The sequence below is a fragment of the Rhizophagus irregularis genome, chromosome 1, assembly GCF_026210795.1.
Source record: "Rhizophagus irregularis chromosome 1, complete sequence".
NCBI classification, from domain to species: Eukaryota; Fungi; Glomeromycota; class Glomeromycetes; order Glomerales; family Glomeraceae; genus Rhizophagus; species Rhizophagus irregularis.
In genome coordinates this window covers 3,882,385-3,907,137 of record NC_089429.1, presented here as the reverse complement: position 1 = coordinate 3,907,137, position 24,753 = coordinate 3,882,385, and the positions used below count along the sequence as shown (strand labels likewise).

The window sequence follows — 24,753 nt, the reverse complement described above, 5'->3', positions numbered from 1 at the left end:
TTCGATATCATTTCAATATTAAATTGATATTGAAATGATATCGAAATGATAATTAAAATGATATCGAAATGATATCTTTAAATTAAACTTAAAGATGTTGTTTCGATATCATTTCTATTATCATTTTGATATCATTTTAATATCGATTTAATATCGAAATGATATCGAAGTGATAATACTTTATTTCGATATCGTATCGATATTAAATCGATATTGAAATGATATTGAAATGATATTGAAATGATATCACTTGAAAACTTAAAGTTTCTGTAAAGTAGTATCTTTATATTATGACTAATTTACTTTTTCAGACCTTACTACTATTTAAATTAGAAATTTGCGAAATTCCATATATAATAGGATATTATATTCAGTAACAGCCAAAAAGAAACAAAATTAAATAATGCATTCTCTGGTTGTAGCAGAAAGTGCGGTATAAAAAAACTGAAGGCAGAACAGACCACCATAAGCCACAGATCATCACTACATATAGAGACCAGGTCGTCTAAAAAAAGAAAAATTGAAACGTTAATAAAAACGTTCCGCTAAAAGATATATATTCAAAAAAAATTCTCCTTACCAAAATTCTACGCGTCCAAAGATCTGAGCGTCTAGAAAAAAGATAAATCAAAGCGTTAATAAAGCATTTCGTTAAAAAGAAATAAATCAAAGAAAAATTCTAATACCAATTAAAATCTACGCATCCAATAATCTGATCGCCTAAAAAAAGAAGGATTGAAATGTCAGTAAGAATATTTTGCTAAAAGAAATAAATTCAAAAAAATATTTTTGATTTTTCCTACTGATATTCCATACCAAAGGCCTGACCATCTAAATAAAAAAATTGAAACGTTAAAAACGCTTCATTCATTTCGTTTAAACAAATAATAAAGTAAAATAATAGCCCACCAAATCTAACATGTTCAGACCTGAAGAGCAAACTGACTAAAAAAAAGAAAGAAATGAATATGATTAGTAATTTTTGTTAAAAGAAATAAATTAAATATAAAAAAACTTACGAATTCGTGCCTAGGAAATTTTGAAGTTGACTAAAAAAAGAATAATAAATAAAGCGTTAATAAACATTTTGTTAAAATAAATAAAAGAAAAAGTTACTTACCAAAATGTCACATCCAAAGAAGACTCGCCTAAAAAAAAATAAAAAAACGAAATTGTTAGATTAACATTTCGTTATAATAAAAAAATTTAAGAAACAAAAATATATACCGTAATCCACGTGTTCAAAGACTTAAAAAAAAAGAAGCTGTCTAAAAAAGAGAAAGAAAACGAAACATTAGTAAATGTTTTATTAAAGAATAATTAAAAAATAGCCCTTCTCCTACCAAATTCAAGTATTCAAAAATCCAAGCCGTCCAAACTCCAGAAACCAGAAAGATCCGCCTAAAAAAGAAAAAAAAATGAACTGTTAGTATGGTTCGTTAAAAATAAAAAAATTAGTAAAAAAAAATTAAGACTTACCGAATTCCCAAGCCATCATCAATTTATTTTATTTTTAGTTAAGCTAAAAAAGAAAAAAAAGCGAATTGTTAATAACAGTTTGTTAAAGTAGTTAAATTAAGAAAAATAAAAAAAACGTACTTAAGACTCACGTGTCAAAGAAACCAAGAGTCTAAGTGAAGTTGTCCCTAAAAAAAAAGAAAAGAAATGTTAGTAATATTCCCAAAATACACAATTCCAACTCCTTCAATTTACAACTTACCTTTCATCAAGTTTCCTAGCCGAAGTCTGAGTCCAGGTGTCTCTATAGAAAAGAATGAAATAAACATTAGTATTAGTAACATTCTTAAATAAAAGAAAAAGTTCCAGCTTCACACATCCCTTTCCTTAACTTACCATAAAGTTCCTTGCCGAAATCCAAGCTCAGGAAAAAGGAAGAAATAGTAAAGTTTCATAATGAAACTTACCATTATTGAGATTTAATATTACTGCCCGATATTTCAAAAAAAACCTACAAAAAAAAATAGCAAAAGAAACGTTATTTAGTGTTTCTATTGAAAAAAAAAGGAAAAAATGATAAGTTTCACTATGAAACTTACCATTTACACTTTACAGAAATCTTGCGTCCAAAAAATTATTTCTTGAACTTACACTGGTTTAACATTTTCTTTACCGGTTAGACTATTTTTTTGTAGGTTTCAGTTTTAACTAGTTTCAAAGTGGTTTTCTACAAAATAATAAAAATGAAGTAAACGAAATCTAATAAAAAAAAACAAAATTAGAACCAAAGAAATGAAAAACAATAATAAAAAAAATCAATCAACTTACCAACCAGGAACATTCCTAAAGAAAAAAATTGATTAACTTTTGTCATTTCACTTGAACATAAAAGGTTTTATAAAAATGTTTTTTTTTACAATTTTATTGAATTAGCTTTTAGCTTTTTAACATTTTATACGTGATAGTAAATTTTTTCTAACGAATTTCTATATAAAAAAGATTATCAATTGATCAGATCGATAATCATAACCGATACTGGAACTAAAAAAAAAATAAAATTTTTTTAGTTTAAATAGACCAAATAGACCGAAATTGTATATATATAGTATATATATATATTGAATATGATCATGATCTATAAATGTTAGAACTATATGTATATCATATGATATACTACAGCGAAATATCAAAACAGTTTTGCAGGTTTTGACAGTTTTGCAGTTTCACATTTTATGATTTTACGAAACTAATTTTGGTAGTTTTGCATATATTACACCGCAAAACCCTTACATTTTTAGTTTAAAAAAAGAATTTTTGGTTTTTTTTATGGGTGATTTTAACTTTTAAACAGAAGGGGAAAGGATAAAAAAGAGGAAAGAACAAAGGAAAAGAATAAAGGAAATGGAAATGGAGAGAGTGAAAGGAAGGAAAAAAAATGGGAAAGTGAGAGAGAGGAAAGGAAAAATAAAAGAGTGAAAAAAGTGAAGCTTCGTTAAAAAAAAAATTTGTAAAAAAAAGATTAATCTATATCACGTGATACGCGTAATACTAATTTTGGGACATGATTTTTTTTTAACAAGTTTATATTATTACATCAAAGGTAAGCCCCTAAGACTTAATATAAAAATAACAAAATCTAAATGCTTATATTCTATGTTTTTTTAATAATAAATTCAAATGTTTAATTGATATTTTTTTTTCATAGCAATTAATAAGTATTAATTTAAAATATTTTTTAAGTGTTTTGTTAAAGTAGCAATTATGAAGTATTTAATAATTAATATTTAATTTGTAATTTATTACAATGATAAATAAATGCTTATTTTAAATACAAATAGATGTTCATGAAACATTAAAGTATTTATTAAATAATTTGTGTTTGATGAATACAAGTCTAACATTTGATCAACTTCGTGATGATCGTATTGATTAATACAGTAATATTCAGAATTCAATAGACACTTTAACTGACAAGACCATCCACCATATTTAACGTTTCTATAGTCTTGCTGATGTAATACTACTATAAAAGCAACTATATATGCTACAATACTTAAACGATTCAACAACTGGTGTTTCTTATTTTCTATCCATGTAGTAGGACGTACTAAATCAATATATTCCTTATACGGAGTGACAGGACCCCGAACAATATATAAATAGGTCATAGGAAATTGGCAAAATTTTACTATTAGCTCTACGCATTTTTTCAGGGCCGGAATTATGATAATGTCAGTCAGTTACTAAATAAAGTAATATATTTCTTACCAACGTTATCAAAATTTATCTAAAAAAGGAAAGATTTTCATGATCATTTTAGCCTATTCTACGCGTTATTTCTTGTTACCTATTTCAGTATTGTTCGGGGTCCTGGAGTGACCAGTTCAGCTAGATTAAAATTTTCGATATAAATACAGTTTTTCATAAATCCGTCAACAAATTCACCAACACGTAAAGCATATTCTTCTTGAGTCTCGGGATTTATTATTATCCTTTGAAAAGATGGAAGTTCGCCTAAAAATCTCTTTCTATCGGGAGTACCATCATTCCTTACTATATTCCAGACTCGTTGTACCCATGTTTCAGGTCCCAACTTGAAAGCTCTCCAAATCCGTTGGATAGCTATTGCACTATTAATAAAGCGATGTATCTTTTCCTTAAATTCATTTGTAGGGTGAAGATCTATATATTCATACGATTTTTTATATCTAAAATATATGTTACAATAAACCCTATTAATCTCTTCTTCAGAACTAAGTGCTCTTTTAATTTTTCATTTCCATAATATAGATCTATAATAAGCAACACGCCTTTCCTCTATTTTAGCAATGCATTCATTCAGATGCTTATTTGCGCATTTCTCGGTATTATCACAGATAAATACTAAGGAATCACATGCAGTGCAATATATATGAAATGAACGCTTCTCAGGTCTAAATTCCCCATCTTTATATAATCTTTCAGTTATATGAATATATTCATTTTTTGAGAAGAATATTGGATTATATTCGATAAGTTTCCTAAATGAAACACGAATATGAGAACACCACATTTTTGGCGTTTCATCGGTATATCTGTAATGCAGATTAGTTAATGCTTTCACTACTACAGGATTTAAACCAGAATAGTTAGTTTTAACCATTTTTATAGTTTATTACTGATCTTAGTGATTTATAGCATTTTAGCAAATTATAGCAATTTCAGTGTATTCTAGCAATTCTTTTAGCAACTTATACTAGATAATATCATCATTCAAATTTATATGGATTTACTGATTAGCGATTAGTTGATTTGTAGCCGATTTGTGAGACTACATGCTAGTAAATCAAAATTCATTTTTTATTCGATTACTAGCATATCGGGATTTATATAGGGTCATATCAGTGACATATCTCAGCTAAGCTAATTTTATATTTACATGTGGTTTGACCGTAAGTGCTTTGCATGATGTACAACATAAAAATTTGTATCACCCTGCCTCCTAAACAGTTCCCGGTACTTCCTCGCAACCTTCCCGCAACTCAAATCACGAGGATCAACCAATCAGATTTTGCGCGTGAGTAGCTAAGCTACCATTAAAATTCGATTAATCATATCAGATATTATTTTTTAAACAACACTAATCTCAACTTCATTTAAATCATGGCACTTAAAGGTGAGGCTTTTTTCACTTGCTCTATTACGGTGTTACCCCACTTTTCTTAAACCGTAAAAATGTCTCTTGAGTGGAATAATGAACAAACCCACTTTCTCATCAATGAACGTAAAAATGGTAATGAAGAATATCACTGTACCCCTAATCGTAATAAGAGAATCTTTTGGGAAAAAATAGCAGAGAAGCTCAACGAAGTTAATAATTTGAATTATTTTACCGGGAAAGCTTGCAATAAGAAATTTTTATTATTAACTCGAGCATATTATGTAAGTGTATAGTCTGGTTTTTCTGAGAGCTATTAACCGTCTCTAATCTAATACCCTCATTTACTTAGTCGACTAAAGCCTATTATGAAGGAACTAAAAATAAGAGGAGTCTTGTTGGAGAATAATATTACAAGGAATTCTCCACAGAATTTTGGCAAGAACCTGGTAATTAGTTTTGTAATATATTTCTCCAACTAGATATTATTTTTTTAGAAAAAGGAGATTGAGGGATATTTATTGTTTCTAGGAACACAACGTCCATCATCATCTAATACAACCGTCTCCACAACACCTTTACCAACACTCTTGACAGTCGTATCAGATGGGCAGTCATCTTCTGAGAGTTTGAATCCTTTCGAAACAGGGTCTGATACTTCTAGTAACGCCTTCTATTGAGACTCCTGTTGTCTCTACTGGAGGCGCTTCAAGCAGACCTGTTACTTCCATTCTCTCAAAATGCGAATATAATTAATGTAACAATTAATTATGGTGGCAAAGAAAACAGTTTGGAAGAACAATAGGAGATAGAATATTTTTTATTAATATATATGTATAGCACTTAGCAACTGTAAAATAGCATTTTAATGTTCTAGCTGTTTGTTTTTTACAATTATAGCTGTATTAATAAGCAAATGTAATTAATAAATATCACTTGTAAAACACGAAACACATATTTTTTTAAAAATCAATCAAAACATTCTTTATTGCAAAGTAATACATGAGAAAGGGCCGGCCGGCTATACAAAAAAAAAATGAAACTAATGAAAGATATTGGAGTAGCAAGTTGTTTCAAGGGAGGAATTTGCCAAGCCCTAACTCACATAATGGCAGTTCCTTCCCCGCTACTCAGTAACGATGTAAATGAGTATGATCCACCCAAGTACCTATTTTTTCTAAATTTTTGCTACTTATGTTATCTTTACGATAAAATCCCTTTATTGTATCTTTCCCAATTACTCCCATCCCAAGTCTACTAAGAATATCAACCGATACAACAGCACATATCTGATCTAAAGAATAATCATTCGCACCCTTAATCCTATCAAAGATGTCAATAAATTGTTTCAGGATTACAGAAATAATATTTGTGAATTTTTGGCTCGAGCCTGCAATCAAAAAATGTTAGTCAAACCCCTAATACATAAAGCATTGATTATCAAGAATTATTTTGTTTTTATCTTACCAGAAGAACCGGAAGAGCTTGAAGATGAATTAGTTGAAGAGCCTCGCGAATCAGTTTCAGATTCATTGGTCAAATTAGCTTCAGATTCATTGGACACACTTTGTTGGTCCTTTGAACTACCACGTAATGATTTATTTTGTTTTGGAGATCTTTGATAACAACATTAATTGACATGAATCTGGATGTAACGGATTCCACTAGGAATCTAATACTGCCAGAGTCATTATGGCAGGCTTCCTCGATGTTATTAAGTCTTCCCAATATTTTCTGCGCTTCTGTGGCGTAGCCGCATTACGTGCCCTAAAAATTTCAATTTCTGCGGTAAGTTTATTATTAAGCTTAGTATTAATTCTGCCGAACTCTGCAGTGAAAGATGCATTAATTTCAGAAAGACGTGTGGTGACTTCATTAGAGATTTTGGTATTGAATTCTGCCATAAACTTTTTGTTTATTTCAATAAAGGTCTTTTCGATTTCCTCTGGTGTATTATTTTTTGTATTAAGATCATTGACGATTCTAATGACACATGCAGAAAGTTCATCAGAAATTTTTTATTTGAGATTTGACCACATGGTAGCGATCCCCATGATTAACACTGGACCAATGAACAAAAAAACAGCGGTTAAGGTCAAAAAAAGCATAACTCCTGAAGAGTTGAGCAATGACAAACTGGACATGATTAGGCGTAGTAATTTTATTAAGAAATTTTATTGGTGGATCAAGTTTTTTAGATATACTTTTTTAATATGCAATCTTTTGCGTAAATGCGCTGGAAAAAAGGTTTATTTTATACTGTATGCCTACTATGCGCAAAAAGAGAATTTAATCTAATTTAAATAGATCAAATAAAAAATTACGTTGTTTTATTATGCGTACTTGTCATTATTACATTTTTTTCATAATTATATTTTTTTCACCTAAAGTCACAGCCTGGATCTCGTCTAATAATAACAAATATCTCTCCCCTGAATTGTAATAATAGCGCTTAAAAAGTAAATCCGACGAATTACAGTTTTATGACAACTTAATGTAACACTAATGAAGCAATGCCATGTCTCAAAATTTTCCATTTATTTCTAAGATCTCTTACAAAACAGAAGATCGCATGTAGTGCATCTTTGTCTGAGTTTACAGCCCCACTCCTATTTCAATTGTAATCACGAAAAAAGAATAAAAATTGAAATATTTGTTCATCATGGATCGAGATCTGTAGATGACAAATCACACATGTATTACTAATTCCTATTCAAAAAACGGATTAATGTGTGATTAACCTGTACACGTAATTTGAATGTGCTAACGTCAGTAGGATAATAAAAATATACCGTTTATTTACCTGTGGGTAAATCTGTAAATCATTGATTCTAATCAGCTCTATTTCCATTTTTGAATTTCTTTTTATCAACACCCTGTCTTACGATCCGCAAAATGTAAATCAGGGATGTGGTTTTTTTATTAGTAATTCAGAACTGCGTAATGAGTAAGATATAATATACCAGAACTTCTTTCAGTTTGGCGCTGGGGAAAGTTCATCACTATAGCAATACAAAAATATTGGGTTTATTAATAGATCCTTTAAAAATGACGACTGCAGATGCTGGTGACATACTACTGCGCATAGAATATTCTGCAGATCTGAGAAGAATAAACTACGTGATTCGAAATATTTTTACTTACTGTGACCAAACATTCATGATACTGCTTATGCTTTAGCATCTGATTCGAAGAATTATTCTGGCTCGACTAGGTGAAGAGGTTTTTGAACGTAAATTAAAGATAAGTATTTCTTAGTAAATATCTCTCCAGCTATGGAACAAAGCTTACTAATTATTTCTGGTCCTAGTGATGGTAATAATAAATTTGGGTTAGGCGCCGATACTGATGATGATGATGATGAATTCTGGCTGTTCGATGATGATAACGAAGATGATGATGATATTGAAGATGATGATGTATTTTCTAGCAAATTATATGACAGATGGGATTATAAAAAAGATTTTGGTGAAGATGCTTGAAAAAAGCTTTATCGAGACTGGAAAGCTCGTCAACGTTTTATCCTTCTTAGGCTATTAACCATGCACCTTTCTAATTTATCTGAGCAAGCAAAAAATGGCATTTTTTAGATTTAATTCATTTAGAGTATTAGAACACAACGCATTATTAGATGCTCTAGCTCATCCTGTGAAAGGTTTAAATCTTTTCGAATATGATGAACTCGGGTTTGGTTTAATAAACAATGCAAAATTTCAATAAATCAAGCTCTGATAGGCTACCTTGCTAACAGCTAACTGACATAGCTGATATTATTTTTTTCACAATGGGAATTATTCAATGTTAGACTCACTTTATTAATATATGCAAAAAATAAATAAAAATCGTGATTCGCACATTGCACAGCCCCTATTCTTCGGCAAGAATTTACCGGAGTATTTCAGGTGATCAGGTCCACATGACCGGCTATGCTATAATTACGAACTTGAGTTTAATGCTTGAAGTATTGCAGGTAAGGCAATATTCCAATTTGTCTTGAGAATACAATTTCGTTAATTCAGGATCATAAGGGAGCTGATTCCCATTTTTGCAGTACTATGAGCCATGTAATCTATAATTCCCATGTTTTCCATCACAAATAGGGCATGGTGAACTTCACGGCTGAGGTGATGTAAAATTATTTATCAATCCCTCTGAAACTATTTCCGAATTTCAAGTATGGGAAGTGCTCCAAAACAGATTTGATAATTAATTCTGGATCGGGTCTGACTTTAAAAGTTATAAGCCCTTTTTCTTCACATTGCTCAGAAGAAGATAAATAGGATACTTTGTTTTCTGGCTTCAAATTTATGAAAAGGCGGGCTTCTGATAATTGCCATGGCTCATGCCCAGTTTCTTTTTTATATTTTTTGTATAATTTAGAACGAATCTTATCTGTCAAAGCGCTTGGTAACCCACTTAATTTGGCATGCCAATCCAGCTACTCAGGGGTTAATACTTTATCGGACTTGCTCATGTTGCTTTTTTCTATGATTACAGATCAATTTAAATTCCCGGATAGAAAGCTGTCTAATATTTCTTATCATATTTCCAAAAAAAATAATTAGATCATCTTTCGAAGTATCTATAATCTCAATTTCATGCTGTTCACATTTAATAAAGTAAGATCCAGCTTTATACCTACCTTCTATACTTTCCTCATCGTCATGACCTAACTTGCATAATGGGCATAATTTCTCGTTGGTAATTCCATAATAATCGAAATTTTCACTACTAAATTCTCTATATAAATTTTGATATTGATCCAATGTCTTGTTTTGAAAATAGGTGCGGTCATAGGTTGGATTAGTCCTACTTGTTTGAGATGTGACTGATGAAATCGTTTCTGCAAAAGTCACATGACTCTGATTGTTACCATTGGTAACGGTTTTCGAAATTACATGAACCCGATCATTCACATAATCTATAATATTTTGAATTTGAGTATTATTTAATCTAGAAATATCACTCGCGCTACAAGTAACTAACTTAATTCTATCAATCCCGACCCCTTTTTCTCCAAATAGCATAAGAATATTTTTAGCTCTATGTGTTCAGATTCACAAATTACCCAGAGTGACATTAGGTAAATACTGCAACATATCTTTGTATATCATCGATCTTGCTGTCTTATCTTTAGTCTTGCTATCAGCTGTAATATTTTTTACTTTTTCTTCGAACTCGAGGGAATAATGATACAAATATAAGATTTCTTTTAGACCTGTTTTTATAGCCTCATCAATCCAATAAGCTAATCTCCGCGTAGAGCCCTCAATTGCGTTGTTTAAGATGGATTCGTCATGTAGTTCAACTGATGCCACTGAAGAAATAGGTCTAGAAAGATCATGCTTCAAAATTTGTTCAGTGAGTTGATTTCTATCAAGCGGTTGTGTAGCAATTGGCCCAGGCATTTCATCAGATGAGACATCCTCACTATCGACACAAGAGATCATTTTCATGTCGCATGATAAGTTATCCTGAATCACTCTAGTATCCACCCTTTCATTAATTAATGAAAGCGAAGCAGAGATATCATCGCCTGTACTGAATGATAATTTTGAATCTTGATCGTTACCAATGGTAACGGTTTTTTGTCACGTGATAATTTCGAATCTACAGAAGTAACAGCCTGGATTTGATTTTTGGTTGACTCACGTAAAAGTTTCTTCTCCTTATTGCATCGCCTTATTCTATCACTAACGCTTTTCTTATCTGCCTCATCCAAGAATTTATCCATCTCTTTCTCCTCCGATGATTTAGACACCTCTGGTACAATTACATTTGCTGATGGTTTCTCTGAAACCCCCGCTTTACAAACAGGTGTATGTTGATTAAGCTGGATTGATACAGACTCTGGTATGACGACAGCTTCCTCAACATGTGAATCATTCTGTGGCTGTTTAGAATCTTGTTCCAACTTCGCAACTCTAATCTTAAGCTCAGTATTCTCTGCCAAAATATTTGCACTATTCTTCTCTAACTCTTCTATTCTAGCCCTTTGTTCAGCATTCTCAGCATCACGCCTGGCATTCTCCTCAATAATCTGTCTCAGCTTCGCATTCTCAGCCTCAACTTCAGCAAATTTCTCTCAAAGTTTGGGAATCTCAGTATTCTCTTTTCTAAGCTCAGCAATCTCAGCTAAGAGCTTGGAATTTAATTCTCTCAATGAATCGATGGATTGCATGTTCGATATTAATTTTTATATAAAACGGAATAATTCAATAGTTTGTTAGCATAGATAAAAAAACTGTGACAAATGTCATGATCGGAATTACTGATTTATTGATGTAAAAAAATAAATTACAAGATTCGAAAATACATAAACGTTTACAAAGTGAAGTAGAATCCTATACTAATGCCTGCCGGTGCTTCATTCATCTAAGCTATCTATACTAACACAATATCTCTAATCCGATTTCATTCGTCCCAACGTCGATACTCTGAATAAAATAGAATGGTCGTCAATTATGCATAAAATACGCGGAGTCAGAAGTAAATTAACGATATCGATCTTAGTAAAACTCACCGAAAGTTTATGTTCGCTTAATAAGGTCCTCGAAATTTCTGAGCAAAAAAATAGATATTAGCTCTGCAAGCGATGGGTCACTTCCTTGCAAATGCACAGCCACAGCCAAAACATTCATACCTAAATTGCGTAAATGTCTCGTCCGAAGCTTCAACAATTCTTTCGTCAACACTGCGATAGGTCGGTTTCTTTTTTAACGAAGAAAAAAAAGTGTCCTTACGTACGACACTTGTACGACCTAAAAATTACGTAACATTATTCATCTTTTTTGAGAATCGAATTCGCATCTAATGAGTCAGTATTCGTGTTACATGCAAGAGTCTATTCAGAAAGGTATATAAAGTATTTAAATACCCTCAAACTTCCTTGAATTAATTTTTTTTTTTCACTTTGACGCGTACTATAATATTATTCCATACTCTTCCTCATAATTCTTAATTTTTTTTTTCACTTTGACGCGTACTATAATATTATTCCATACTCTTCCTCATAATTCTTAATTTTTTTTTTCTCTTTGACGCGTACTATACTTCGTAGAAATAATAATCTTAAATTTTTCTAATAACTATGGAAACCGTAACCTTAAATAGATTGATTCAACAAGACTCTAAGTTCGCCAAACCCTTTGAAGATAAATGTGTTGAGAATAAGAGACTTATTAAAACCCTCAAGCAAAACATTTATGACCAAGACTTTAATGAATGTACGAAATCCTTGAAAGATCTAAAAGACAACACAAAACAGGTTATCAATATAATGGAACAACAAAGAGTTGTTAGTAATGATCTCATTGACTTATCAAAAAGGTTACTTAACAAACTAGAAATAAAAAATGCTTTGAGTGAGTACAGAGATTGGATCTCCTTTTTCAATAAACGTTTGAGAGGTCAGGTGGGCGACTTTAATGTATGGAGTAAAGCACAGTCGGCAATCTACAACAAAGTAGAAAATTCAATAGCCAATTATTCTACCTCTGAGAGAGATTATGTTTTACAATTAGAAACTGTACTAACTAACGTTCATATGACACTTGAGGAGTATGAAATATTGATACTAGTGAAATTCAAAAGTAATTGCGAATTTCACGGGGATAGATCCAAAACACGAACAGAGGCAAAAGAAAAATTAAATTCATTTCCTAATAACATGGAAGGCTTTAAAAATGCTCTAGAAAAACTTTTCGTGGCTCTTGATCTCTGTGATAACGTTTTTTAGAATCAAACCGACAAACATGCTCTGTTTTATACTGTTCATTTGATTAATTGATATTGATGGCGGTAGATTTGCACAAGGTGGAGGAAAGGTTTCGCAAAATTTTTTCGACAAATGGTCACGCACACATGATTTTTTTTCATCAGAATATAGCTAGTTCATTCCTAACATGATTTATTTTTATATTTAATTTGCTTAATTTAAAAATCAAAGCTTTATTATATTTTTCATTAACTAATACACTGTAGATCAATTTGTACAACTAATAAATATGCTTATTCAATTGAAAACATTATTTTTTCGTAAGTCCGGCTAATAAAATTCACGTGATTTCAGCGACCTCAGGTCGTCCAAATTCTGCCAAGAAAATTTTTTATTATTACATGCAAAAATAAATACAAATGTTCGGGACGTAGCCCAGGATACTTATTTTTTAATAATTTTTTCGATCCTAGCCCTCTTGCTAGTTGGGGAACTATCTACACTAACCCGATCCTTCAATAACCCTACAATTATGCCGATTACCCTTTTCACGTTGCTTCGAAGTAATTCGGGATTATCTTTAACTGCGGACTTCGTGAGATTGATCTGATATTCACTACCGCTCGTAGAGTATATACCATCAGGAGTATATATGATAAAATGCCACTCTGTGCCTGTAGTCACAACACCATATATATAATCAAAATAGTCGTTCCCAAAAGCTTGATCCGCAGTCCGCTTCTTCTTATTTGCCTGGAACGCACTTTCAAGCTGAGCCAGATTCTAAGAAAAATAAAATGTGTTAATATTGAATCTCTTTCGGCTTTGGCGCTCTAAAAACACAGATCTGTGTAGTAGACGCACCTGCGCATATCCAATCTTAATATTGCGTGGCTTCCCTTCGGTAATACAGAGGAGGTCTTCCAAACTTTTGATCGCATAGTCTACTCTGCCCGTTGCATCTTCACCGGAAACGTCTCTTTCTGCAAAACTATGAATATATCTTGAGAAGTGAGTTTCTTGGCGATGGCAATTGATGCATGTAATATAGCTGAAATAAATTCACAGCGCGTTGCCTCGTTAGCATCGGTCATGGTCTCCACATTCGAAAGTTTTAAGATAATGTCCTCCATACAGTGTTTGAATGCTTTATCATCATCACTAATCTCCTCGAAGACTATAGAGAAAAATAAAGTTAATATAACTATCTAGTCAGCTTCGAAAAATAATTAATTACCTATCAGGAGTAAATTGCTTGATCTTTGTTATATCTTCCCCATTGACCTTATTTCTACGTAACATTTCCTTCAGGTCGTCGAGAGTTTTAAGGGAGGAATAGTTTCGTAATTTCTGACTGAGGCCTTCAATAAATTTCGTAAGCCTTGTTGCTGGACCTAACGCGAAACCAATACTACGTAATTTTCTTCTGTTAATTCAAGAAAGTCAGAGCCAGCAATCTCTTCCTTTCGTAAAATTTTAAAGTGGGTCGGTCTCCTTGAGCTTCAAGTCTTTCCTCCCCAAATATTCAATAAGCCCCTCTGTATCGAAATCCTTAACCACGTCCGACATTGTTCTAGTGGAAATTTCTTCTGTTATTGAGGCGGGTGAAGCGGGTGAAGAAGCTTGTGAAGACATAGTTTTTATATATGTGAGTTTGTGCTTGCGAAAAAAAAATATGCATTCGACTGCAGTTACAGGTAAAGCTGGTTTATGGATATAAAAGTATTTTTGGTTTCCGACGCTCGGGAGAAATGATAGATTTTTTTTGTATCGATTCATAATACATTTGGCCAATATATATGCAATTAAGATGTAGTACAGGATTGTCAGGCGATTATATTACATCATTACACGTGACATTTATCGAGATTTACGACAAGACGTAATAATACTTTATTTATGAAATAAAAAACGTTGCCAGAGCAACTGATACAAAAAACGATAATATATGTAATTACAGTCGCATTTCACTGCTGGGGTGTTTTAATTTTCAAATATACTATAATATGAATATTATCTTGAGGAGGTTGAATGGAAAAGCGGGGAGAAATATTAGAAATTGGAGATAGTTCCGTCCCCTGAGTCCCATTTTTTATGCTTAGAAACAATACTGTAGTATTATCATTCGCCAAATCATTACTTGAAATTTCAACTGCACGGATTACGAATTGTGTGATTGGAATGTCATCAAAACAGGGCGCACATTCTTTTTTAATTTTCGATCTAAGAGAATGGACGGATTCATTGGTGCCAATATCGATTGTAACGAGATTTTGACGAGTGATTTCCCCGACTGGAATGTTCAGGAACAACAAGACAGTTAAGTCTGATTTCTGGCATTTTGCTTTTCCTAATTATAAAGGCCCATAGTGAATAAAATTTCGTCTGTATAGATGCAAAAATATTTCGAAACATTTTCTATAAGTGAATAAAATAAGTTACATACCTTAAAATTTTTGCGGGAAAGTTGACTGAACTTCCACATACCATTACATGCTTTATATCTTGCTGGGAAAAAGAGCGCCAAGACCGAAGATAAGGAGATATAAGGCGTAATTAGTATTGTTGTCTGATGCCAAGAGTTCTATGAAGGCACATGCAAATGTAATTCTCATACCCTTTCACATGTAGATCTACCGGAGAGACACACAGTTGGTTTTACGCCTGGCGATCTCGAAATTCCAAAGTCCTCAGCCTTTCATAACATATGCTTTTGTCGGCACTATTTACTTTTAGAGCTGGTCCTGTGCTCCAACTAGACCTCCTTTCACATTTTTCTCATGTTTGTTCGGGAAAAAAATAAAGAATAAAGGTTATGTTTTTTCGAATATATATGTGAAAATTAATATGTCGCACAAACCCTGCCTGGTGATCGGCCTTTTTCTGTCACACAATCTGTGGCTCAGCAAATTCTTCCGAGCTGATGATCACTATCCCGGGTTGACGATCAGTATTCCGGACTCGGCCATAGGCACCTTCGGTAAAATTTTCCACATTAAATATATTACTTTACTATTAGCAATCATGGTGAATAACAATACTAATAAATCTCCTACGAAAGAATCTCTTGATCAATTATATGAAGTATTTTTATATAAGAAGAAGGATATAATAGCTATTCAGAAAAAGCTTGGTATTAATATCAATGCAAATCAAGAGGCAGTGCGTCAAAGCAAGGAAGAGATAACACTTGCCGATTCATATGAGTTGTTGTTAGACTTGGTGGGAGATATGTTACCAATACAGGAGGAACTCAACATCGAAGGCAATCCCATTCTAGAGGTGGAACTTAGGAGTTATAAAGCTTCTACGGATATTTCATATAGAGAAATATATAATTTGCTTTTATACCTGGAAGAGGATATAATAACAATTCAGGATGAACTCGGTATTATTGGTTATTCTAATCAAGAAAGGGCAGAAGAAGTCGATGAAAAAGCAAGAGCATATCTCCAAAAGTTTGAGGAATTCCACGGTCCATTAGAAGATGTTCCAATTGTGATTTTACAGAAATATGGTGAAATGGGGGTAAATAAAATTCGGTTTACTGGAGAGGCATCCGCTATTTCCAAAGCTCTCTCCTCAACAATTGCACGAAATATTCGTCAAAAATCCATCTAGTGCCAGTCAATGCCCATGTCTAGAACAGGTTAGCTAATCTATATTTTTTATCACACATACTATAACCCAACAAAAAATCTTCCGAGCTGATCACTGCTCCAGATTAGTTAGATCAGTAGAGTACCAGCATTCTGCTTGATCAGCTAGTATTCTATCAAAATAATTCCTTGGTGACCGTCTGTTAGGTTGCCGGTGTATCTGAGATAGAACTGAATTTTGATTATTAGCAATACTATACCGGGTGTTATATAACCGACCACCATTCTGGACTGTTGATCTAGCCAACCCTGGATTGGAATACCACTGCAAATTATCTCGCATACTTAAATCTAAGAGGCGCTGATAACCCTGAGCTAAAATTTGTCTATTAGAAACATTGTTCTCTATAAGATGATTTCTAACTGCTCCAATGAGATCGGGAGGTGATAAAGTTTCCTCGAAATTCTCTATGTGGATATTTGGATTTAGCTTATTTATAGCTCTTTTGCTAATTTTATAACACCCCCTTAAATTAAGATATTTTAAAATATAACATGATCTAGCAATTTTTTCGATAGTTTTATCAGTAATTCCACAAAAACTAAGGTTGAGATGTTGGAGATTTGGACAGGAATGAATGGCATTGCAAATTGAAGTCTCGGTGACGTAAACACACCTACCAAAATCAAGATACTCTACACTAAGATGTTTCTCTACATTAAGGTGTTTCTCTACAGTAAGAAGTTTTTCTACTAATATATCACATCTATTTTTTCTTCGACAGCTACCCGGAATACTGAATCTTCGTAAATTTGGGCATGAGTTTAAGATGTGACTTATAAATCTTTCAGAAATCAAATGCGCACAAGCAAAATGAAACTCTTGTAAAGCTTGGCAACTGTCCGCAATTTTGATTAAAGATCTATCAGTAATACCTTGACAGAAAGAAATATTTAGATATTCTATTTTATGACATGATCCCACCATTCCACATAAAGCTTTATCACCCATAATACCACTACTACATAAATTAAGATATCTCAGATTGGGGTATGCTTTAAGCTGATTTAATGCTCTATTACTAAAACCCACACAATTTTCGAAATTCAAATGAATTATGTTTGGGCATGTTCTTACGATACCTTCAATTTTCTTACTTGAAAGTGGATTATAGTATGGAGATGGGTTAGTTTCAAGCTATAAATTGGCTTTTGCTTCCCACATACTAATTCTATGAATTTCTTTGCTTTGGGATCGTTTTCCTTTAGCTCAATGCGTCTTCATATAATAGGGCACCGCATCTGTACCACAATCGGGAAACATATAGAGCGGGGTAGATGGATTTATCTATCAATAAGAAATGTAAAATATGTTCTAGTACTTCTGGTAAATAAAAGATGGTTAAATGCGTCATGCGAAGCGCCTCTGGCTAAATACAGTTAAACTTCGATATACCGATTAAAGCTCCGAACAGTTCGGGCTAAACCGGGGAACCAATCTGAAACCGGCTCAAAATTCGGTTTGGTTTGGTTCGGGTATTAGAACCGAAAAACTGGCAGTTCAGTTTGGTTTAATCTGATTTTTTATAAAAATGCGAAAAATCGAATAGCCGGCCATCTAGTGATCGTATAAATTCGAGTTATATATCATTGGATTCGTCTCGACGAGACGCGTCGAATGGTGGTAAGATCATGTTTCTAGCATCAATAGATCACACGTTAACCCACGCTAAATGATTTATAAATAATTGGAATTAGCAAGCTATCTATCGGAGCTAGAGACATGATCTTAGCACCATTCGACGCGTCTCAGTGAGACGAATCTAATGAATATAAATTCGTTCGTATACGACCACTGGATGGCAAATAATATCAAGTTTCGCATTTTTTAAAAATTTTTGAGCGTTAAAAATTAAAAATTCTGATACATGAATTTATTCGTCGTCCAATGGTCATACAAATATGAATTAGGACTCATTGGATTCGTCTCAATGAGACGAGTCGAATGGTGGTAAGATCACGTCTCTAGCATTGATAGATAGCTTGCTAATTCCAATTATTTATAAATCATTTAGCGTGGGTTAATGTGTGATGTATTGATGCTAGAGACATGATTTTACCACCATTCGACTCGTCTCGTTGAGACGAATCCAATGAGTCCTAATTCATATTTGTACGACCATTGGACGACGAATAAATTCATGTATCAGAATTTTTAATTTTTAACGCTCAAAAATTTTAAAAAAAATGCGAAACTTGATATTGTTCGCCATCCAGTAGTCGTACATGAACGAATTTATATGCATTGGATTCGTCTCACTGAGACGTGTCAAATGGTGCTAAGATCATGTCTCTAGCTCTGATAAATAGCTTGCTAATTCCAATTATTTATAAATCATTTAGCGTGGGTTAACGTGTGATCTATTGATGCTAGAGACATGATCTTACCGCCATTCGACGCATTTTGTCGAGACGAATCCAATGATATATGGCTTGAATTTATATGATCACTAGATAGCCGGCTATTCGATTTTTGCATTTTTATAAAAATCGGATTAAACTGAACTGAACTGCCAGTTTTTCAGTTCATCAGTTCTTACGGATTTCAGCTCTAATCCAAACTGTCTATAATCCAGACCAAACTGACCCGTTCAGAGCTTTAGTACCGATACTCTATATACCGATAATTGCTTTTACTGATAAATTTTTGTTGTTCTGTTTATCACTAATAAAAAAACCTCATTATACCAATATTATACTATATAATTTCGCGATGTAACGTATACCGATACAACCTCCTGGTCCCTTTATAATAATGTATATTAAGATGTACCAATAATTTTGGTTACACTAGTGTTAATTCCGGCCGGCACTATAAGTTTGGCCTGAGTTAAAAAATTGTAACTTTAAAATTTAAGCATCCTTCTTAATTATGTCCGAAATTGGATTTTTTTCTATAATCATATTCACATTATACATAATATATTAAAGAAATTTTGGAAATTTTGGACTTAGAATTAAGTATAGTGCAAGCTAGAGTTAGATTTTGGCCTGCATTATAATCTACTAATTACATATATGTCCCGATATTTCAATGTACCGATACTTTTTCCCAATACCGAAAGCATCGGTATATCGAAGTTTGACTGTAGTCTGTATTATATGTTGTATCTTTAAACAAAAAAATAAAATTACGCATATTGATGATCACTACTTCGGATAATCGTTATTCTGCATGGGTTCATACTTTGAATGGAATCGCAAATTATCGTCTAATAATAGTTTTGAATTACATATATTCAAAGTTGTACCATTTTCTCGAAACTAAGGCCCTCCTAAAATTAAATCAGGTCCCGGCCAATCTGGTCCAACAACTATGAATTCACTGGGTGTGCTTTTATGTTTTTCACCATCATTAAAGCTGATATGCAGATTGACCTTCCCTAATGTGGAATCACTAGTCAAAAACCAATATATCGGATAGCAGATATGTATCAGATATGTACCCGATATGTGTAGTATTAATGCTGAAAATCGGGTACCCGATATGTGTAAGATATGTAGAGCTTTCCTTGAACGGATAAAATCCTAGGATTTATCCGGATTATCCTATTATCCAAATTTATATCCGGTTAATTTTATACGGATATTCGGATTTAAGAAATTATGAATGAATAATTCTATAGATTATCCAGATTATCCAGATTATCCTGAAAAATGATTAATATATATAATCTGATTGACTGATTTGATAGTCATACACAAATTGGCAATTGTATATAAATATTTGGTATTTTGTACTACTTTTAAAAAAACGTTTTTTTTTTTATTCAAAGAATTTATAGAACAAAGAATATTTTAAAGTTTAATCTAAATATGTCAACTGAAAGAACTTTAGAAACACATGTACAATCTGAAGATAACTATATTGATATAATTGATATAGAAAATCATACGCCCGTAACATCACCTTTAGATAATACTAATATAGAAGAATATACAAAAAATGCGTTTGATAAACTTCTTAATAAAGAAGAACATGATTTAGATTTTCAAGCTAAAAATAAAGGAGGATCAAAATTTCGCAGTTGGGTATATAATTGGGGTGAGCGAAAAAATCATCCATCAAATCCAAATAAATTTATTTTTGAATGTAATCAAAAATTAGATAACGGTGAAAACTGTACTTCAAAAATTGAAACTTCCAGTCCTACTGGTAATATTATTAGCCACCTTAATCGAAAACACAAAATTTATGAACATTCTAAACCTTCAGCAACTATTACACCATCTTTAAAACAAGTAAAAATTGATCGTTATACTATTTCATCAGATTCACATCCACAAATGACACCAGATCGGCAAAAATATTTGGAAACTCTTCTTTTTGAATGGCTCATTCTGGATTTTCAACCTCTTTATCTTTTAAAATCTCCTTTTTTTCGTCAATTTATTAATGCTTTAAGTGAAAATTTTGAACTTCCAAGTGATAAAGAATTTCGAAAAATAATATTTGAAGCGTATGAATTTTCAAAAAATAAGCTTAAGCAGTATATCCATGAAAATGCAGCTTTAGTTTCACTTACTTGTGACCTTTGGACTTCACGTAGTAAGCAGGGCTTTCTTGGAGTTACATGTCACTTTATTACACCCGATTTTGAAATGAGAGAAATTACTTTAGCTATTCAATATATGCCCTATCCACATACCGGAGAAGCTATTCAACATGCGTTAGAGAAAATTATTACTCAATGGGAATTGCAAAATAAGGTTTTTTTTGTACTACAGATAACGCATCTAACATGAAAAAGTGTCTTAATCAAATAGTTTGGTTACATAGATTATCATGCACTGCACACACAATCCAATTGGTAGTTGGGAAGGGATTACTTACTGCTGAAATTCTAATTGCACGTGCAAAAAGATTAATTAATTTTTTTACTTCACCAAAGCAAAATGAGCGTCTTTTAAATGCGCAAAAAAAAATTTCAGACAATGTTGAAGAAGGGAGTGATTTACATGGAATTTTTTATAGGGCAATAACCGATGTTGAAACACGTTGGTCAAGTACATATATAGCATGGGAAAGGTTAATTACTTTAAAACCTTATATTGATATTGTTATTTCATCATTAAATGCATGCAAAGACAATAATGCTAAAGAGGACGCGAAAAGGTTAAATAAAGTTAACCTTACTAATGATGAATGGGAAATTATAAGAGATTTGCTTGAAATTTTGGGTCCCTTTGCTGAGTTAACAGAAAGATTGGAAGGGACGAAATATGCTACAATGAGTTACATATATCCAGGTATCATTAAACTCAAAACTATGTTTAGTCTAACAATAAACTCTAATTTAGATTTGGAAACAAATGATAATGCGTTTGAAAATCATCAATTTGAAGAAGTTGATGAAGATGATGAACCCGATGCCAGACGAAAAATCAAAATAAATACTCCTACTAATACCTTCGGGCTTTTGGATGGTATTAAATCAAATCTTTATAAGGCACTTGAAAATTATTTTGAGGTAATTGAAAAGGAAGCACTTATTGCAGCACTTTTGGATCCACGTAAAAAAAAAACAGCATTTGCAAACAATGAACAAAAGGTATTAGCAAAAGCTAATCTCCACGAAATTTATGAATTAGCAAAGAATACTAATATTCAACTAGAGGAATGTGAGCCAAAACCAAAAAAAAGAAAAACTTCAACACGAGTTTATAAAAGAAGCTTGTTCTCAGATGATGAATCTCATGATCTTCAGACTGAAGATAATGAAGTTGAACGATATTTAGTAATGGCACAAATCAAAAATGATCAAGATCCTTTAAAATGGTGGGACGTAAATAAGAGTCAATTTCCAGTCTTAGCACAATTGGCACGAAAGTATTTATCTATCTAAGCAACATTGGGGCAAGCGAAAGGGTCTTTAGCGATGCTGGATTGATAATGTCCTCAAAAAGGACAAGTATGAAGGCGGATTTATTTGAAGCTTTAATTTTTTTGAAAAGAAACGGCAATTTAGTTGGAGTAGGTGAAATGTTTAATAATAATAATAATAATAATATGTGACAATTTTACTAGAGTTTATTTCACTATATGTACTCGTATTAATTAATTAGAATTTATATTTGCTCCACCACTCCTTACATGTTTGCTTTTGCCAAATTATTTTACTAAATAAAGAATTATTGTGATCGTTCTATAAATGAAAAATAAATTTTTTATTATTTTATTACAATGATAAATTATTAATAAAGCACTTCAAAAATAAATTACAGGACGCAACCCTATACATGAAATTTCTATCTAATATGCATAATTATTTGTTTTCAAAATACTCTTGAACTTGTTGTTTCTTCATCGCCGGCTCCTTCTCAACATCTACCCTATCCTTCAATAACCCAACAATAACTTCTATCACTCGCTTCACATTTTTACACAATTCTTTTTCATCCTCCGAATTCTCTTTCAAAGCAGACTCGGTAAATCAGATATTAAGAGAATTTTTACTTGTACAATATATTCCGTCCAAAGCGTAAAGGATGAAATACCAATCCGTAGCTGTTGTAACGATTCCATAGATATAATCGAAGTCATCTCCGAATGCATCACCCGTGATTCTGAGCAAAGCTAATGACCACTTGATATAATATCCCTTCCGTGATGCAAATAAGTTCCTCAAGGGCCTTGATTGTATAATCGACTCGACCGGTATTTTCTTCACCAACAATTTCTAACTGGGGAGCCAAAGTAATCTCTTTTTTTGTTATTCTCTTGACAATATATAGCGAAGACCTGATACTTCATGGGTAATATTTCAAGATATCTTACTCAATTTGTACGAAGTTGTAAGTGTAAAAATGAAATTCAATTGGTTTAGTATATTATCAATTTATTTTTCCAACTCAATTTAATTATAGGGATTAGTAAGAAAACGGCAAACTCATAATGAAAGATACATGTATCAAGCTGAAGAATGACCGAAATATATTCGCACCGCATGGCTTCATTGCTATCGGCAAGAATAGTCCCCATATTTCCCAACCTGCATTTTATTTCCCTTATACATTGTTTCAATTCCTCATCATCGTCTTCGAGTGTATATGTTTCTAGAAAGTGGAACATTAAAATTAGCCCATCAACTCACGTAATAGTTTGTAAATAATAAACTGAGAAGATAGGACTCACTTGGTGGAAATTGACGGATTGCACCTATCCCATTACCATCAATCCCATACTTTGCTAATACCTCTTTTAAGTCTTTCTGAGTCTTATACGAGGAAAATGAGCGCTTCTTTCTCCTTACACTCCTTAATGAAGTCTGCAAGCCTCGATGTAGTCCTCCCAGTTTCATTCCATTGTCCGCTCAAGTTTTTCTTCGGTTAACTTGAGAAAGTCACGCCCATTAACTTTTTCTTCGCGAATAACTTTCAAGTCATCAAGCTCCAAGTCCTCTTCTCTCTGTAAAAATTCGATAAGAGCATCTGTTTTATATTTTTTGATTTCGTTTGCTAACGTGAGTGACACATTTCCAGTTTGAAGGCTTCTGACAATCTGACAACGAAAAAAAAGTAAAAAAAATGGTGTTACGTACTTACGTAATTACGTTCCGATTGTTAGAAACAATATCCTAGGATAATTTGGATTATCCTAGGATGATTACTCGGATTACCCGTTATCCTAATTTGACAGGATATTCGGATCTTCAAATTTCCCAATGGGTTATCCTAAATTATTCATAGGATAATCCAGTGAAAAGCTCTAAAGATATGTGTAAATATATATATCGTCTACATATCATTTACATATCATATACATATCGGTACCCGATATGTATATGATATATATATTTACATATATCTTACACATATCGGGTACCCGATTTTCAGCATTAATACTACACATATCGGGTACATATCTGATACATATCTGCTACCCGATATATTGGTTTTTGACCAGTGAATAGGATACATCCGGAGTTGCAATGCTATTGCTTTCACTATAATATGTAATTCCTAATTCACTAATATGTTTTTGGCTAATGAAATTTACATTAGCGCTCGTATCAATTGATGCCTGGGTGTGACTATTTTCTTCGATTATACAATTCACGAATACCATTTTTATTATGGCATATATAATATCCAAATATAAAAAATAAACCTCTATCACTGCGGACTGGCATTTATAAGGATAATATATTTGGAGGAAATGGCCTCATATAATCAGCCAGAACATTATCACCATTACAGTATATCAATAAGATTAATCCATTTTTTCTTTTATCTTTGCCTGATTCCCTGACCCCTTTGAATAATTGCAAGAAGGTGAGTCG

General features: G+C 32.4%; 8 protein-coding genes across 10 annotated transcripts; 5 read left to right on the top strand and 3 right to left on the bottom strand.

Annotated features, from left to right (window-relative positions):
* Positions 1–3,805: 3,805 nt before the first annotated feature.
* Positions 3,806–4,600, bottom strand: OCT59_000794 (uncharacterized protein; the record flags this gene model as incomplete). Its single annotated transcript, XM_025311892.2, has 2 exons — positions 3,806–4,140; positions 4,354–4,600. The coding sequence occupies 2 exons, from the start codon at positions 4,598–4,600 to the stop codon at positions 3,806–3,808; spliced, it is 582 nt and encodes a 193-aa protein (XP_025167336.2).
* A 572-nt stretch (positions 4,601–5,172) lies between these two features.
* Positions 5,173–5,775, top strand: OCT59_000793 (uncharacterized protein; the record flags this gene model as incomplete). Its single annotated transcript, XM_066139114.1, has 3 exons — positions 5,173–5,379; positions 5,458–5,544; positions 5,593–5,775. 3 exons carry the CDS (start codon positions 5,173–5,175, stop codon positions 5,773–5,775), a joined length of 477 nt encoding a protein of 158 aa, XP_065988548.1.
* A 723-nt stretch (positions 5,776–6,498) lies between these two features.
* On the top strand, positions 6,499–6,717 carry OCT59_000792 (uncharacterized protein; the record flags this gene model as incomplete). Its single annotated transcript, XM_066139113.1, has 1 exon — positions 6,499–6,717. The coding sequence occupies one exon, from the start codon at positions 6,499–6,501 to the stop codon at positions 6,715–6,717; it is 219 nt and encodes a 72-aa protein (XP_065988547.1).
* A 1,653-nt stretch (positions 6,718–8,370) lies between these two features.
* On the top strand, positions 8,371–8,577 carry OCT59_000791 (uncharacterized protein; the record flags this gene model as incomplete). Its single annotated transcript, XM_066139112.1, has 1 exon — positions 8,371–8,577. The coding sequence occupies one exon, from the start codon at positions 8,371–8,373 to the stop codon at positions 8,575–8,577; it is 207 nt and encodes a 68-aa protein (XP_065988546.1).
* Positions 8,578–9,230: 653 nt separating this feature from the next.
* On the bottom strand, positions 9,231–10,551 carry OCT59_000790 (uncharacterized protein; the record flags this gene model as incomplete). Of its 2 annotated transcripts, XM_066139110.1 has the most annotated exons (3): positions 9,231–9,448; positions 9,738–10,103; positions 10,164–10,551. In XM_066139110.1, the coding sequence occupies 3 exons, from the start codon at positions 10,549–10,551 to the stop codon at positions 9,231–9,233; spliced, it is 972 nt and encodes a 323-aa protein (XP_065988544.1). The 2 variants fall into 2 exon arrangements, with proteins under 2 accessions (XP_065988544.1, XP_065988545.1); XM_066139111.1 differs by lacking the exon at positions 9,231–9,448 and having other exon boundaries at positions 9,553–10,103.
* Positions 10,552–11,903: 1,352 nt separating this feature from the next.
* On the top strand, positions 11,904–13,182 carry OCT59_000789 (uncharacterized protein). 2 transcript variants are annotated; one of them, XM_066139109.1, is made up of 2 exons: positions 11,904–11,951; positions 12,209–13,182. In XM_066139109.1, the coding sequence occupies exon 2, from the start codon at positions 12,375–12,377 to the stop codon at positions 12,831–12,833; it is 459 nt and encodes a 152-aa protein (XP_065988543.1). In that variant the 5' UTR covers positions 11,904–11,951; positions 12,209–12,374; the 3' UTR covers positions 12,834–13,182. The 2 variants fall into 2 exon arrangements, with proteins under 2 accessions (XP_065988543.1, XP_025167332.1); XM_025322023.2 differs by lacking the exon at positions 11,904–11,951 and having other exon boundaries at positions 12,049–13,182.
* Positions 13,183–15,836: 2,654 nt separating this feature from the next.
* OCT59_000788 (uncharacterized protein) lies at positions 15,837–16,433 on the top strand (the record flags this gene model as incomplete). Its single annotated transcript, XM_066139108.1, has 1 exon — positions 15,837–16,433. One exon carries the CDS (start codon positions 15,837–15,839, stop codon positions 16,431–16,433), a length of 597 nt encoding a protein of 198 aa, XP_065988542.1.
* Positions 16,434–16,523: 90 nt separating this feature from the next.
* On the bottom strand, positions 16,524–17,423 carry OCT59_000787 (uncharacterized protein; the record flags this gene model as incomplete). The annotated part of the gene is made up of 1 exon (XM_025332782.2): positions 16,524–17,423. One exon carries the CDS (start codon positions 17,421–17,423, stop codon positions 16,524–16,526), a length of 900 nt encoding a protein of 299 aa, XP_025167329.1.
* Between the last annotated feature and the right edge of the window lie 7,330 nt (positions 17,424–24,753).